General features: G+C 34.5%; 1 protein-coding gene across 2 annotated transcripts in view; it reads left to right on the top strand.

Moving 5' to 3' along the window:
- Positions 1-17731, top strand: part of NKTR (natural killer cell triggering receptor) — a gene marked incomplete at both ends in the record, with an annotated part of 48349 nt that overhangs the window by 21857 nt on the left and 8761 nt on the right. For both annotated transcript variants that reach the window (XM_084246760.1, XM_084246759.1), the window contains 7 exons: positions 1027-1114; positions 9657-9686; positions 10192-10337; positions 11505-11727; positions 12123-12278; positions 16790-16877; positions 17522-17667. In XM_084246760.1, the coding sequence (XP_084102886.1) occupies positions 1027-1114; positions 9657-9686; positions 10192-10337; positions 11505-11727; positions 12123-12278; positions 16790-16877; positions 17522-17667 (877 nt within the window). The remainder of the gene's footprint in view (positions 1-1026; positions 1115-9656; positions 9687-10191; positions 10338-11504; positions 11728-12122; positions 12279-16789; positions 16878-17521; positions 17668-17731) is intronic.

Raw genomic sequence — 17731 nt, 5'->3', positions numbered from 1 at the left:
AGCCTTAGAAAAGTCAGTTGCAGAGTTGTATAATGGGATCCAATATTACTAGGTTTTAACATAATGATAGCTTCAGTGTTATAATAGTCTTTTATATTTCTTTTGGGGGAAAATGGATTACTACTGTTTTTCAGAAGCCTGTTCCCAAGGTAATAATTTTTAAAAATTTTTTTCTATGTTTCTGTTTGTTCTAAAGAAAGATATGTTTGTATGACTGTTAAAAAAGAAACTTAAATTAGCTTTTAAGATAATATCTATTGGAGTTAGAATCATCTTTAACTGATCTATATGACAGTTTATCCTTAGAGCTAGTAGGAAACAGCTCTTTAGCTGGTTCTATTAGCATGAAACAATTTGAAACTAATGCTGTAGGCCACTTTAATGTGGTTGTTTCCGGTGGCAGATTCTTTTTTATCTTAAATTTGTATTTTGCCCTTGAAATTTCGTTTTTACAGGACTTTCTTCCTTAGATAATTTTGTGATCCTACTGATGAGAAGGAATTTAATTTAGACATATCCCTACAACTTACGCAATTTTTTGTTCTTTTGCTCTCATAATCTATCTTCAATTCAGTTGAGTAATAAATTTACTGTGCAGAAATTAAACACAGAGGATTATTAAGCTTTTCCCATGTTCTTCCATTAGTCAAGATAATTAGAAATTTGGAGGAAATGAGCTTTATAATAGAGCTATTTCTAAAATTTCTTTACCAGTTTTTCCTGAAAGTTAATAGCTAGAATATCATCTAGCCAAAGTATGTTGCTACTAAAAGTGACTGTTCTAAGGCTGTTTGTATAAAGTATTAAATATATGTTCTTTTCCTCAAGGCTTAAAGTAGTATTTTTGGTCTTTTTTATGCTTATGTTATTTGATTAGTTAAAACAATTTTTTTAAATATTCAGTCAAGTATCTTTACTGACCAGAAGAGGAATTTCATCCTTTGCTTTCTGTTTATTACTATGAACATTACACTATAAAGGTGGTTTATAATTGGACACTGACGAATTTGTGTTTTCTTCAAACAGATGAAAACTTTATTCTCAAACATGACAGAGCGTTCCTTTTGTCAATGGCAAATCGAGGGAAACATACCAATGGTTCCCAGTTTTTCATGTGAGTAGGCATAATTCAGAGATGAGCTTTTCTTAAACAGAGAAGCGCTGTTCATGAGAAAGATGGTATAGTTAAACCAAGTTTAATGGTAGAATTCTGTCAACTTGGATTTTATTATTAATTTCTCGTGTTATAGTAACTGATAAGCTCTGAAGATTGCTTCAGCATTCAGCATACATCCTGCATTTAAAGAATGACTTAAAAGATATAGCTTGAAGATGTACATTATTTTTAGGATATGTAACCTTAAGAAATTGGCTTTTTTGATTCTTACCAAATTTGGGGATTTGATTTACCAAAGTTAGCTTGGAGCATAAACTGCCAGTGAATGTTTAAAATTGTTTATAGGCTTGGATTAAGTTACTTTGGAAAGCAGCTGATTTGAATAAATCTTTGTGTGGTTGCCTTTTCTCTTAATGTTGCTCTTTGAGTCAATTTGAGAGAGGTACCATTACAATATTTTCTGATATTGCATAGAGATAGGTGATTTGTTATTGAGGAAACATTAAAAACTCAAACCTTGTGAGATTTCTATGGTATAGTTTTAGTAGAATTAACCCAATGTTGCTCTCATTTCTACCAAAATTTATGAGAGTATCACTCAGGAAACTTTAGAATGCTCATTTGCTTTTCTAAAACACCTCTATATGTACATACATGCATGCACAACAAAAACCTTAATTTCTTACCTGAAAATTCTAAATGCCTTTGGCACACTATTAGTTACATTGTTACCTAAAATATGCCCAAACCTTTGTTTCCATTATTGTCCCATGATATAAAGTAAAATGTAATTCTCTAGCTGAATTTTATTGCTTTGGATTGAAAATAAATTTCTAAAGTTGTGCTATGTATGTTGGAGAAATATTTTATTAATGGTTTATTAGAAAAAACTTTTTTTGGTCATCTTTCTGAATGGATGAGTATGAATGGCGCTTCCCTGTCTTTAAAGAAGTAAATTATTCATATAAAACAATTCTCACATTTAAAATTTGTCTGAAAATTAGATTCTCAACATGATCTGATAGTTCAGATAAGGGTCATTCTGTTCCTAAGAATGTCCTAAAAATGGAAAGCTGATGAAAATGGTAATGCTTGGAGTTGTATGGGAAAAAAGAAAGACCTATTCCTGTATCTTGTTTTTAATCCCATAGAGTATTAGTGACTACATGTTTACTTACTATAATATTTTTTTAATTTTTAACCTTCCCAAGGGCCAAAATAAAGGGAGATGTTTTGAAACTTTTTGAAAATAATAATTTCATATAGAAGTTGTTTACTCTTTGATTGAGGTTTCCCATTTCCATTTTTAAGCTTATCTGAACTGTGAACATAATGATTCATTGGTCAAGAAGCTACCATCTGAGGGCTCTAAAGTTTCTTTTAGATTTCCTTTTTTATATCAGTACATTTAAAATTTGATTTATCAGGTAGCAGCAGCTTCTTCCCATTGTTACACACTGCTTAGCTTTTTTATAAATGTTAGATTACAAACTGGTGCACCTACATACGTTAATTAAAATCCAATATATGAGATTCTTCATTCAAAAAATTTAAGTATTTTGTTTCTGTATTTAGTATTTGTTTAAGTCTTTTCTAGGAATGTTTAATATCAAACAAAGATCATTGTTTTCTACATAACCTAATTTGACATTGGATTGCTGTTTTTTATAATGCCAAATGAAAATTTTAATAATAAGTTAGGATTAAAAGTTTTTATTTGTTTTCATATTTAACTGTAGGTTTCAAATTGCACTAGAATCACTGGAAACTTATGACTGAAAGAAAATTTTCATTTTGACATTTACTTCTGGAAATCATTTGCTGTGAAAAGCAATCTTGAAGTAATTTGAGTCATTTTGCACAAAGAAATTCTTGTCCCTTTTTTTAAAAGAAGTTTTTATGAGTGCATTTTATGCTGGCTGTGTTCCCTGTGGATTACAGGATAAAATCAAAACTAATGTTTACATTTCTAAACAAAATATTTCCTTGCTTTTATAGGTAGGGTAGGTAGAGTGGAGATGATAACCCATAAAAGAAAAATCGTTCAAAATCTGTCTTGAAAGGTCAGACCCTTTAGACATTGGAAGTGATATAAAAACATATTCTCTTCAGGTTGTTTATATGATCACAGTTAATAGTGCTAAACCTTGAGGTTATGAGGGTTGATGGTTGCAGAGCTATCAGATGGTTTCCCAAGGGTGGCTCCTGCTTTTTTACCCTCTCACTACACTCCTCATATGGCACTTTGAGCAGCAGTTCTGAATTTGAAAAAGGATAGTATAAGAACTGTGCCAAGAACTGCCTAATTATATGTTCCATTTTATAGACTTAATTAGGACTTTTAATACATTTTTGCAGAATTGTATTTGCAGTTTATTTCCAAATCTGTTATACCGCAATTCCTAAGAAGTAATTTTGGTACTATTAGTGTATTTAGTGTAAATTTGGTGCTGTTAGGGTATTTGCAAAATATTCCTCAAGAATTCTTCTTTGTGCCTTAACTGTTGTTCATTAGTTACATATTGGATACCTCCCCTTTTGAGGCATGCATTATTATAAAGCATAATTTTCACATATTATGCAATTTCCCTTTTTGGGTGAAATGATTATGTTTACAATGAAATCAAATTTTCTTCTGTAAAGCTACTTGTCATTTTTCCAATAACTGCTTATAGCTTCTACTGTATTGGTCATAATAATTTTGCCTTTGGGGACCTAAGTAAAAGAAAACTGATTCTTTTTGGAAATACTGCTCAAGAAATGTGAAAGAAGTAATAAATATGTGGCACTACCCCATGAATCACTGAGGAAACAATGGTTTGTTCTTGTTAAGTAATTCAAACGCCTGAGACCAAAGTAGTAACCAAGTTAGCTTGGTATTTAGTCATTTTATCCTTTTATTATTATTTATTTTTTAATCCAAAGCTAGGAAGAAGAAACAATAAATGCTATAGTATTTAAAGAGTGGAAAAGGATTTAGAGATCATCTAGTCCAAACTTTTGTCCTATAGATAATGCTAAATAATGAAGAGAGCATATATAAAGTCCAGATATAGAGTGTTTTTAATAACCTGGAAGAAATTGAATGCTAGAAATACGAAGTTGCACACTGTCAGCCAGCTGTATAAATCATACTCACTACTCTGCTCTTAATTCATTTTAGTTAAGTATTAGAAGCATCAAGCATTATTGGAAAACAAAATACTTAGGGAAACTTTTTTCCCTTTGTTACTCATAATAGTCTATTAATTCTGGCCCCATTTTCATTGTTTTTATTCATCAAAAAGATAAAGAAAATGTAGCATCAACTAATCTTAAAAAGATTAGGCAGGTGGTTTATAGCTTTGTATTAAATTACGTAGTTATCAGGAAGCCTTGGTTCTAATTTTACTATACCTTGAGTTAGTTTTGTATTTCCTTTTCTGTATGTAAAATATTTAACCCACTTCCAAAGGTAAACATTTTGATGTGAAATGTGAACATGAAAGGAAGAAAGTCTTTTGTAGATTAATCCTAAGTTTCTGACTGGGTGGAATGATTTATACGCAAACATTATTTTGCCCCAAGGGAATAGTTGTTCTTTCCTAATCTTCATCAGTCTGAATGAAAGGTGCTGCAGAGAAGCAGTAGGATCAGCTTGCCTAGATCAGGAGCATCATCAGTTTCTCCATCACCTGCTGTTAGAACATTGGTGTGGTGGTTACAATTGTCCCATCTATACAGGCCTTTATATCAAACTCTGGAGGAGAAGGACCTTTAGAGCTTTGGAAAATAGTCTGTCAGTGGCCCCCTCAGTGGTCGTGATAATTATAAAAATATAAGAGGGCAAGATATGTAGAGAAGTCAAACTTTGAACTTTAAACAAAAAGTGTCCTATTTTAAGGGTCATAAATAGGAGTATAGAGGAAGAAAAGACCTTCTAAACTGTGGTCTATGTCTTTGAAAAATCAGACTTCCTAGTGGCTGCTCAGCTGAGTGGAAGAAAAGGCCGATCATTTCACAGAAGTGGAGCAAGGGGAGTTGAGGGATGGTTTAATTTTAAGTGGTTTATATAAAGGGCTTACATTTTGGGGAGCAAACTGATTTTGGTAGAAATGCTTTTCCATCGACATACTCATGAATTTGTGTAAGAGGACAGGCTAGTGTTGAGAAGTTCTAGCTTTCCCCCTTTTTGGGGTGATACCTTCATAGGGAATTTCAAGATTTTCCATGAACAAAGATGTTTGTGAAACTTAACGGAAAGCCGAATTCTCTGAATAATTAAGTATCATCCTTAATTTCTAATCTTAATATTATATAGTGTTTATGTGATATATGTATTAGTAATATGGCAGGAATTTTGTATCTAGTTCTGTTTGGTTTGTGTTATGTTAACATTAGTGCTGAATTTTCAGAAACTTTTTTGTCTTGGTAACTTTTGGTATACATAAGTAAGCCACTGTGGCCTGGCTAATTTCCATTGCTCTTGAACAAGCTTTTGTCACTTCGTACAGTTTGGTGCCTTTTCCATGATGGTGTGATAGTTTCAAGAATTGGATGAAAGAATGGCAGGTTAAAGGTTCATTAGACAGAAATAGAAACACTAAGAGTCATTGTTTCCTACAATATTCATTAAAAACTATTATTTACAACATACTCTTTTTTACTGTAATTCATGTATCAATGTCTTTACAGGAAATTCATCTCTTGCCTTTTTATCTTTTGGGAAGTTTCCCTAACATTCTAGTTCTTTTGCTTTATTATTTCATTGTTATTTTCAGTGGCTTAACTACAAAGTATGTAATGGGAGTGAAGAATAACTGCAGTCCACACATTTGCTCATTAATTCCTGGTGGTGGTCTGTTGTGATGGGTGACCAAAAAGGGTTTCCAATGTAGATGCATGAAAGGTTCTATAACTATTGAACTGAATTAGAAAAAAAATTCCCTGAAATTTTGATCTGAATTCTCTTGACTAAATTCTTTCTGTTGAATTTGTTGCTTTCTACTGGTAGCTCCTGGGCATTCAGATTATTTCTCAATACTCAAAATATATTATTTTCTTTTTGAGAAAGTTGACGTAACTAGTTTCTGGGATGTGCGAAAAGAAATGCAGTGTTTTGTTAATGGCTATTATTCCTACTGTAGTGCTACAGTGTTAAAGATCAGAACAGATTCCCACCTCCACCACAGGCTTTTTTAAAGCATATTCAACTCTACATACATATTCTATGTGAAAGAAAATTTAGAGCCCTCCATTTAAAAAGCTTTCTTGCTTTGCATAAAACTTGAAAATATTTAATTTCAAAGTTATATTGATATTAAAACATAGATTCAGTCTTGTCTTAAAAGTGTATTACAATTTATTTCTTGCCATTTTTGTGTAAAATTTACAGAAAGAGTGTTACATCGTGCGCTCCAAAGGTAATGTCTCATTACTCTAAGGCTCTCTTTTTCTTTCTTTGCTTTTTTCTCTTTAATCTTATTGTTATGTGCATTGAACCATTTTAATAAAAAAAAACATTCTGCTTGATCTGTATGGCAGCAATACATGTAAAACAAGTGTGTATTATTATTCATGGTTAATCCTGGGAAGTATATTTTAACTGAGTGGCTTGTTTCCATCAAATTTCCCTACATCTTTGGGGAGGGGGACTGTATTGTATATAATGGTTTTAGATCTCATTTCAGTACAGAACTGTTAATTTCTATAAAGGCTAAAAGTGTCTTTGAAAATGGTATAAAATATAGGTTGCTCTTTGGAGTAACTTGATACTTTTCAATTTCTAATATTTACAAGGTTTAAATGAACCCTTGGGCATAATATTTTTATAGTAGATTAAGGGATGAAGGAAACTGGAAAGCTAGTGCCTGAGTGATAGGAGAAAATGGAAATGTGAAACTGTTGAAAGCTTTTATAATTTGAAATGTTCTTTGAGGTTGTTTTTCCTTTAGGCACATATTTACAAGCATGTGTAAACTTACACATGTATGATAGTCTCTGGTCTTAAGATGCTAGCTTACTGAACATATGTCACCAAAATTTTAAACCTGTATAGTTTTTAAAGTTCAATAAAGTTAAGAGCTGGCAGGCTGAGATCTCCTCACCCATTTTATGTAAAATTGAATAGCTTGGACTGAGCATACCAATTCTCCCTGCTTTTTTTGTAACCCCATTTGTCAGTATCCATGTCTGGTCAGCCTAGTGCCTGTGAACCTACTTTGTATTGGGATTCCTGGAACGTAGGCTGAAAACTCTATAGAGGACTGCTTTTTGTTTAGATACTTTCAGTATTATAACAGTAGTATGTAGTCTAACCTAGTTAAAGTACAATTTGTATTTCTGCATTCTGAATTGCAGATGCAATAGTGGACTGAATTAATCACACTAATTTAAGCATAGAGAGCCAGCTGAAATTTGTTCTTGTCTTAATTTCTCTCCTTCATTATTGAAATAAAGGACCAAGTTTGAGTTTAATGTGACAAAGGTAGCTATTCCATCCTTAAATTGAGTCTCAGTATATTGTTACCTTACTGCAGTTAGCTAGAATGTTTTGTTCTCACCATTTCTCCAAAGGTTTGCCAGAAGGTGAATTTTATAAACTCCTGTAGCCAAGGTAGCAAATTAAATTGGGCTCTGTGTTTTAGAAAATCTCTAGGCTTCTTCCACTACCAGAAAATTGATAGTTGTGAGAAAGAGGAAATCAACAAAGTAGGAGGAATATATCTATCTAAACAGTAAACCATTCATTCTTTTCACTGCTGCTTACCTGAGAGCCCATATATCGTAGAACATTTTTATCTTTAAAATGTTTGCTTCTTTACATCTTTCATACAATAGAAGCACTATCTACCATATGTACTAATTTCTTCCTATTGTTAGTGTGCTTTGGTAAAGTTTTATACTTATAGGAGGCACATTTCTAACTTAAAGTTAGGTCCAAAGGTAGTTGCTTCTGGTTGCTAGTTTAATAATTTAAACATTAATCTCTCACCAGTTTGCTACATTTCCTTCCTTCCTGAACTTCCCGTCCTTCCGCCTGTTTTTATTGATTTGCTTGAATTACCAGTTCTCAGTCCTTAGGAAGAGTTTGAGACAAGTGGTTTTAAAACCCAAGTTTCCCTTTAAAATTCTGCAACTTCTGAAGTTGGCATTTTAATTTTTTAAATTAAATTCTGTAGTGCTCCTAGAAAACTGAATATTCTTAATGTAAGTACAAGTGTGACAGTTTCTTGTAAAATAATGATTTTTTAGCATCATTATTTTAGGTTAAATTTGTGTTTTACTGACTTATGTCTTAGAATTGCCTTAAAATGAATATAAAAATAGAAAGGGAGGGCCTCCCTGGTGGCGCAAGGGGTTAAGCACAACACTGTGAAGCTATCAGCAGCCTCTGCAGCGAGTTCAGTCCCCGGCCAGCCAGGGAGCCTACCCACGTGGGTAGCAGACCTCTCCTGTCTCGCCCACTGTTTCCCTCAGCAGTGTATTTTCAGTTAGTTTGCCTGTTCTGTTTCCTTCTGTCTCTGGTGAATCCTCTCACTCCCCGCACCTCTGGCCTGTACCCCAGTTCTTGTATGCAAAAATAAATAAATCTTAAAAAAAAAAATTTGGTAAGGGAACTTCTAGTACAATTGACTGTTTTAACATGTCCTGATACCCACTGACCTTTCTCTCAAATACCTGTTTCGCATTCTTACAAACTAAGATGTTTATGGTATATACTTCTTAGTGTAGTTACCTGCTTTTGATTTTTTTCCCACTGAAATTCACATAATGTGGAGATCTGGGAAAATGCTGTGGGAAAACCAGCTTGGCTTTAAAATATCCTAACCACATGTGCTACATAGGCTTCCTAAGAGCATTAGTTTGTGACTGTAGAAGAAGACTGTTCGGTGTTTTCTGGGTCATGGAAATGTAAAATGCCTATAATGCTATCCATCATCACTTTGAGTTGGCAGATTGAAGGGGTTTGCTCCCTGTTGCATTTTCAGAGGTGCTGTGTGTGGCAGAATTTCACCTTAATTGAAGGAAGAGGGGCAGGGAGTTCTGAAAACAGAACTTCTTAAGGCCTACCTCCATCTGCCTGCCAAAAAAATGCAGACTGATTCCGTATGAGAAATAAGAACTACAAGAACCCAAATTAAGTGTGTGGGGCAGGTGTTGGTCACACTTTTCTTTTTGTAGGAAGCTTTATATTCTTTGTTTAATTACCTTGATAAATTTAGAAGGTTTTTTTGTTGTTGTCAGTTTGTTGTTTTGGATTTGAGAGTAACTTAAATGTTTGTTTATGCTGCATATTTCAACTATATGTGTACGTATATATTCACATTGGAGAAATAGAATTTTATAATTCATTATAATCTTGTGGGATTTTTTAATCAGTAAAATGGTTACAGTTACTGTTTTCAAGGTTTTTAAGTTTAGCTGTATATAATGTTTAACTTTACCCGTCTTTTTATCTTTACCTCTGTTTTCTACATGCTGTGCTTTAAAACTTCTGCCTTGTTCACCTGAACACCTGGTTTTTGCCATCATCTTTGTGTTGATGTTATTGCACCAGTACCACAAAACCTGCTCCACACTTGGATGGGTAAGAATTATGTGTTCTTTTTACCTTTGGGAGGTGTTTGATTGGCCAACCTAAAACAGATTAGATCATGAGTGAACCCTGAAGGACACATTCTTGAACCTTGGATTAATCTCTTAAAACCAAGCTCTTCCTTAAGGATCAAAGGGTACAGTAGTTTTGAGATCCAGTGACTTTCGTGTCACTGATATCTTTACCTGGGCACATGAATGAACTTGTCAGCCATGACCCTATGAGGAAGATTTCTGAGTATCAAATGCAGTCTGTCTATTTTACCATAAAACAGTCAAAAACTTTTGTTTTAAAGGCAGAAAACTTAAAGTCCAGTTTGAGTAATTGCTTTTTTCCTTTTATGATGCAGATTTCAAGTTCAAAATCCCTTTTAATTCCTTCATATCTCAGTTTGCTTTAAGTTTTGTGAACATGTCATTTATAACCATTTTCTTGATTACTGTTCAAGTCTTAATTATCATCAAGCCAATTCTTACATGAATTTTTATTGTGACAGGGTGCATGTTGTCTTTGGACTGGTTATTTCTGGTTTTGAAGTAATTGAACAAATTGAAAATCTGAAAACTGATGCTGCAAGCAGACCATATGCAGATGTGCGAGTTATTGATTGTGGGGTACTTGCCACGAAATCAACAAAGGATGGTAAGGGCTTTTTTTTTTTTTTTCTTTTGAGGTAGAGGGAGCTAGAACACAGGTGATTTGTGTTGAAGACTGTAACTTAAAAATACTTCCTGATTTCAGTATTTCAGTAGTGGAAAATTCATATGTGTATCCAGCGTGATGCCTCTGTATCATATCCTGTATCACAAATCTTTATTTCCACTGCTACGAGCTTGGCCCTAACCATCAATATCTCATGCCTGGACTATTGCAGTTGCCTTATAACTGTTGACTTTGCCTCTTTCCTTGCTCCTCTATAATCTTTTTTTAGCAGCAATAGCCTCCTACTTGATCTCTTTGCTTGTACCTTTGGCCATAAACAGTAACCAGAATCATCCTCTCTAACAACTCTCAGAAATCTTTACAATGGTTTATAAAGCAGCCTGACTTTCTGCTATTTCTGTCACCTCATTCATGGTCTTCTAGCCATGGTGACCCTTATTTCAGACATGCCAAACTCTTGGGGGACTTTGTGCTGGCTGTTCCATCTATCTGCAACATTCTTCATTCAGGTTTTTTTTTTTTTTTTTTTTTATTGGGGTAACACTGATTTATCTTTCCTTTCAGGTAACGTTACCCATCAAGCCACCCTTTAGTTGACCACCATAATCCATTGTACCTTTTCCCCACTTCGTTCTAACCTTTCTGGTAGCCTAAGTTTTGTAGTGAACTTTCTGGGATTTGTTGTTGTTTTGCCTCTGTCTGTATTAGTTTCTCTGTATTCCACATATAAGAGACACAGTTCAGTATTTTTCTTTCTCCTTTGGACTTACTTCACATAGCCTACTTTCCTTGTTCCCTTTAGGTCTCTGCTCAAATATCAACCTAAACTTCACCTGACTCTCCCTGGTTCTCCTGACACTCCTTTTAGTTTTACTTTGTTTTAGTACTTATCATTTGTGATTTTATACAGTTATTACTTATTTTCTTATCTAAACCAACTATAATAAAGATTTCATGAGGGCAAGGGCTTTGTCACCTTATAATCTCACCAGCAGATTGTATTATGAACTTGAAAAAAAGCACTTGAATTTTTAGTTTATAGTAATACATAAAGCATGTTTTATGATACTCAGTTATCACAGTTTTTGCTCTGAAAGGTTTGTACTGAAATCCAGTACTAATACTTTCGTTAATATTTCTTGAAAGTTTTTGAGAAAAAAAGGAAGAAACCAACTCATTCAGAAGACTCGGATTCCTCTTCCAATTCCTCATCCTCTTCAGAATCATCTTCAGAAAGTGAAATTGACCATGAGAGAAGCAGAAGAAGGAAACATAAGAAGAGACCAAAAGTTAAACATTCTAAAAAGAGAAGGAAGGAAATAAACAGTTCAGAAGAGCCAAGAAATAAGCATGCAATGAGCCCAAAAGGGTAAGTGTGAAACACCAGCATAGTGTTACCTAAAAAAAGCAAACATCCTGGAATGGGGTAAGTATGTAATTCCATAAACTTTATTATCTGTTGTTGAAAAACAAAGGCCTTTTTTAGACTTTAAATTGAAATCTGGCAAATCTAGGGATAACACAAGACTTATGTGTTTGCATGTAAAAATCCCTGAAACTCTTAGAAGAAAATTAGAATTGACTACTTTCATATTAGAATTTTAATACTATGGGCTTTTTACTGGGTTATTTTCTTAGAGAAAATTGTATAATCTTTTTAGCTGATTTGTAAGAGCAGCTTTGCTGTTTTAACATCTAATTTTATATGCTTTTATAAATGTAATATTACAGTCTTGATCAGTGATTTGGTTTGTTTTCTCTAAGACGCTCTGAGAGGAGTGATACCAATGAAAAAAGGTCAGCTGATTCAAATGCTAAAAGAGAAAAACCTGTGGTTCGCCCAGAAGAGATTCCTCCAGTGCCCGAAAATAGATTTTTACTAAGAAGAGATATGCCTCTTGTCACGGTGGAACCTGAACCGTAAGTAGAATAATTAATCTGTATGTTTTTGTTTTTCTGATTGATGATTTTGTTAGCTCGTTGCAGTCGCATACTCATTTATTGAATATGAGCCAAAGTGTCAAAGCAGTTTGAAAAATGCTGTGGGACATACCAGAATAATGAATGACCCACACCCTGCTTTTCAGAATTCACATTCTGCTGGTAGGGAAATGAGTTGGGCAAATTGGTCAAGGGCAAAGTTTCTTATTAAAGGTCTGGAAAGATTTCATTACCTGTTTTCTTTACCTTTCAGAATTAGAGTGAGATATTTGGTTGTCAGAATAGGGAATTAATTAAACTGTTTGTATCTAAATGAGTGATAAAATACATCTCCCAGTTTGAATTGCCAAAATTATTTGCAGTGGTGACTGGGAATATTAATATTAGTATTATAAAGTTACTGTTAACTTGGTTGTGGGGAAAATAATCAAAAAAAGAATGAATTTGATATGTGAAAATTCTATGAATTCCAGTTTCAATGTCCATAAATACAGTTTTACTGGAACACAGTCACATTTGTTTGTGCATTATTTGTTTCCTCCATTTTTGGTGCTACCATAGCAGAACTGAGTAGCTGCAACAGTTTGTGGTACTTTTATTGCTTTATACTGTTCTTTAGTGCCCTACACAACAGTTTGGGCGCTATGCAGTTACAACTTTCCCAGTATTTCAAATACTATGTATATAACTCATCTATGTGAAAAGATATTTTCAAAGATGAAATATGTAAAATTGCATTACAGATCTGCAGTAGGAGAGTACTATCTATTTTGCTAGGGAACACTATGAACCCTAATTAAGTGTAATTCAGAAAAGAATTACATTTCTTTCATTAGTATGTCTGTATTAGAAAAAGTGATAATCAGGTATATTTTGAATTTGATAAAACATTTGTGAAAACTTTCTTTTTCTACATAATAACCTTAATTCTTTATTTTGGACTCCTTACAGAAAAATTTTGTCAACCCCTGCTATCTGGTGTTGTTAAGGTAGTTTATACCAGTGTAAGTGTAAGTGCACTTACAATTGATTATTAGTAATATATTTTTTTGGTCATCACTTTTCTTTGTTCATATAACATCTTTGGAAGTTATGCAGAATTATTGTAAATCATAATCGGCTGTAGTTGTGTCATACAAAAATGACAAAATTGATCTATTAGGGCCTTTGATACTTTATTTTTTTAAAAGATTTATTTATTCGTGCATACAAGAATCGGGGTACAGGCCAGATGTGCGGGAGGATGAGAGGATTCACTAGAGACAGAGCGGGTAACAGAACAGGCAGAATGACTGAAATACACTGCTGAAGGGAGCAGTGGGTGAGACAGGAGAGGTCTGCCGTGCCATGTGGGTATCTCCCCGACCAGCCGGGATCGAACCCGCGCTGCAGAGACTGCGGCCAGCTTCACAGCACTGTGCTCAACTGCCTGTGCCACCAGGGAGGCCCGCCTTTGATACTTTAATCAGTTGTTTTGGAGATAGAATTAAATGTGCTTTAAGAACTCTTCATATCCAAGGATAAAATAAGAATTGCCAGCCATAACTTAGCCATCTTACTGATGTACCAGCAGTAAAAATCATTATCACTTATAATTTGCTTAGCAGAAGCTAGGTTCCACTCTTACTCTATTTATTTGTTCTCAATCTCAGCTGTACTTTAGAGTAAATTGGCAAGCTTTTTAAAATGCCAGTTTCTGAGCCATGCAACAAATAAATCAATGTTGTAAGTAGGATGTGGAGGAGGCAGCATTAGATCAGAATAGAAGAGTGTCCTAGGTAAGCATCAATTCTTGCTGATAACCTGTTAGGCAAGTCATTTGGCATTATGTGTTTTTTTCCTTCATGAGGTAAATGGGACTAGCAGTTGCCTACCAAATATACCTACTTAACTAGTGTGGATCAAGTGATGTCATAAATATGAAATGACTGAGGAAACTATAATATACTTTTATAGTTAAGATTTTCTGTGTTAACTGTTTCATCTGGAGCCAGATCCTTGGGACCTCAGAAAACTTTATGCAGTGGTTATAAGAATGAAGTTTCATTTCTTCCTGTGATCTTAGGCAAAAATCTTTAAATTCCTTTTCTGTAAAATAAAGATGATAGTAGTATCTACCTCATAATGTTGTGACAGTTAATGAGCTATTAAAATGCTTATTAATGCAGCAGTGAATAATCTGAAAAGGAAATTTAAGAAAGCAATTTCATTTAAAATAACATCTTAGGAATACTTAGGAATAAATTTAATCAAGGGGGTTGAAAGACTTGTGTAATGGAAATTATAAAATATTGCTCAAAATTAAAAGACATTCTGTCTGCATTCTTAGATTGAGATATTAAGAAAATATTAAGATATTAAGAAAACTTAATATTGCTAATATGTCATTACTATTCAAAGCAAGTTATAGATTCATTGTAAACCCTATCAAATTCCAAGTCTTGTTTGCTGAATGGAAAAGTCAATGCCCAAATCCATATGGAATTGTAAGAGGGGCTCCTGAATAGCCAGATAATCTTGAAAAAGGGCAGAGTTGGAGAAATCATACTTCCTGATTCTAAAACTCTCACTGCAAAGCGGTGTGATATTGGCATAAGAATAGATAGATCATTAGAATAGAACTGAGAAGTGGATCCACACATCTGTGACCAACTGATATTGCCAAAACCATTCAGTGGAGAAAGGATAGACAATTGGATTACCACATGCAAAAGAATGAGGTTGGACCCTCTACTTCACATCATATACAAAAATTAGCCCAAATTAGGTCAACAATCTAAAGAACTAAAACCTTAAAACTTAGAAGAATACATAGGGATAAATCTTCATGACCTTGGATTTGGCATTGTATGCTTATAATTTGGCACCAAAAACACAAGCAACGATAGAAAAGAGACAACTCAAATGGGCAAAACACTTGAATAGTTTTCAAAAAAAGATATACAAATTACCAGTAAGCACATGAAAAGATGCTTAACATCATTAGTCATTTAGGGAAATGCAAATCAAACCCACAGTGAGATTATTACTTTTGTGCTAGTAGGATGGCCATAATAAAAAGACAAAAAAAAAAAAACAACCAAAAAAACTATGTTGCTAAGGGTATAGAGAAATTGAGATGGTCATACGTTGCTGGTAGGAGTATGAAAATGATACCACCGTTATGAAAAACAGTTTAGTCATTCCTCAAAAAGTTAAACATAGATTTACCATGTAACCCAGCAACTCCACTCCTAGGTATATATCCAAAAAAATTGAAAATAGGGCCTCCCTGGTGCGCAGGGGGTTAAGACGCAACCTATGAAGCTATCTGCAGCCTCTGCAGCACAAGTTCAAACCCCGGCCAGCCAGGGAGCAACCCACATGGCACAGCAGACCTCTCCTGACTCACCCGCTTCTCCCCTCGGCAGTGTATTTCAGTCAATCTGCCTGTTCAGTTCCCCATTCCTGTGAATCCTCTCACCCCCCACACCTCTGGCCTGTACCCCAGCTCTTGTATGCATAAATAAATAAATCTTTTTAAAAAAAGAATTGAAATAGACTCATAGATATTTGAATGATAATGTTTATTGCAACATTATTCACAATAGCAAAACAGTGGAAACAACCCTAGTGTCCATCAACAGATGAATGGATAAATAAAATATGATCTCTACCTACAATGGACTGTTATTCAGCCATAAGCTAGAGGTTACCAGAGGCTGATGGAATGAGGAAGGATGGAGAGTTATGCTTAATGGGTAGAGTTTTTGTTGGGATGATGAAAATTTTTGGAAAAGTTGTATTGATAGCTGTATATCGTTGAATATAATTGTACACTTAAATATGGCTGAAATGGCCAATATTAATGAATATTTAACCCCACTAAAAGATACTTTTGTGAATCCTTATTATCATAATGCCTCACACAATAGTAAATATTCAGTAAAAGCAAGCCATTATGGTAATAATAACAGACACAAAACAAACTGAAGTATGAAAAGACTTCATGGAGGGCCTCCCCAGTGGCGCAGCGGTTGAGCGCTGGGTTACGAAGCTGCCCGCAGCCTCTGCAGCGCCGGTTCAATCCCCGGCTGCTCCCCAGCCACCAGAGGAGGGTCCCTCATGGTACGCAGACCTCTCCTGCCGCCCGCTGCTCCCCTCAGCAGTGTACTTCGGTCCTTCTGCCTGCTCTGCTCCCTGCAGAGCAGGAGTATATCAGGATTCCCTTTGAACACTATTTTGAAAAAAGACATCTATAAAAGGATTTTGTTTAAAAGTAATACTGTACTTAAAATAATAGGTGCTAGTATTGTGTATTTCTGTCCAATTGGGTCATATTTTTCCCCTAAGTTGGGCATTTAAAGGGTTTGCTTAGAAAAATAGATTATGTGGAGGGTCTCATTCTACAAATCTCAGTGAATTTTTTTCCTACTAGAGGATCTTATTCTGCATTTAAACATTGAGAAAACTGTCTAGCATTTGCTTATTTTTAATTTTACTCTTTTCAGGAAGATTCTTGATGTTACACCTGTTCTAAGTGATCAAAAACCTTCTGTATCAAAATCTGGACGGAAGATTAAAGGAAGAGGCACAATTGTATGTGTTATATGTGTTAAGACTTTTCTTTTTAAAAACCACTTATTTAGGGAGGGGAGATGACAAAAGTAAAGAGGGAGCACAGTGGACTATGGTGGAGGACTGTGGGTATCTTGGTGGTGGGAGTGGTGTGGTAACAACACCTGAAGAGGGAAATCCTATCCCCCTAAAACACAAAATATGCTGTAAACCAGTGTTGCCTCAATTCAAAATATTATTCTAAGCAGTAAAATGTCTATAAGTAAGACCCTAGCTTTGATTTTTAGGTATAGTTCAGACTCTCTTCAGAGAGCTAATTGTGTGCGATGGTACTGCTGTTTGTTGTCAGTTTACTGCTATGTTTGAAATGAAATTGTGAAATGAACTTGAGTGGGTTGAGAAACTTAGGATGTTCACTAAAGTAGACTAATAAATGTAACCAGTGTAACTCAAAGAGGAAATTTTCATGTGTGGTTACTGGTGAATTTTAGTCTTTTCCCCTTTCTTTGAGTCCCTTATGCTCAAATTAACTTTATATACCTTCTGTATTTCAGTCATTGGTGCCTTTGAATGGGGTTTGAGCTTGGGTCTTATATCTAGCTCTGTCCTATAAATGACTGTAAATGAGAGGTATTTTAAAAATAGCTATTCATTTGTTTTTAAAGCGCTATCACACACCTCCAAGATCAAGATCCTGCTCTGAATCAGATGATGATGATAGCAGTGAAACGCCTCCTCACTGGAAAGAGGAAATGCAGAGATTACGAGCATACAGGCCACCTAGTGGAGAAAAATGGAGTAAAGGAGATAAGTAAGAACTTTGAGTAAAAACACTCCTATTCTTTAGAAGACTATAAACCTACTAAATTTCTTAC

The sequence above is a fragment of the Talpa europaea genome, assembly GCF_964194135.1.
Source record: "Talpa europaea genome assembly, chromosome: 11".
Taxonomy (NCBI): domain Eukaryota; kingdom Metazoa; phylum Chordata; class Mammalia; order Eulipotyphla; family Talpidae; genus Talpa; species Talpa europaea.
Note: the sequence above shows the minus strand (reverse complement) of the source record. Positions and strands in the feature narration are given on the sequence as shown.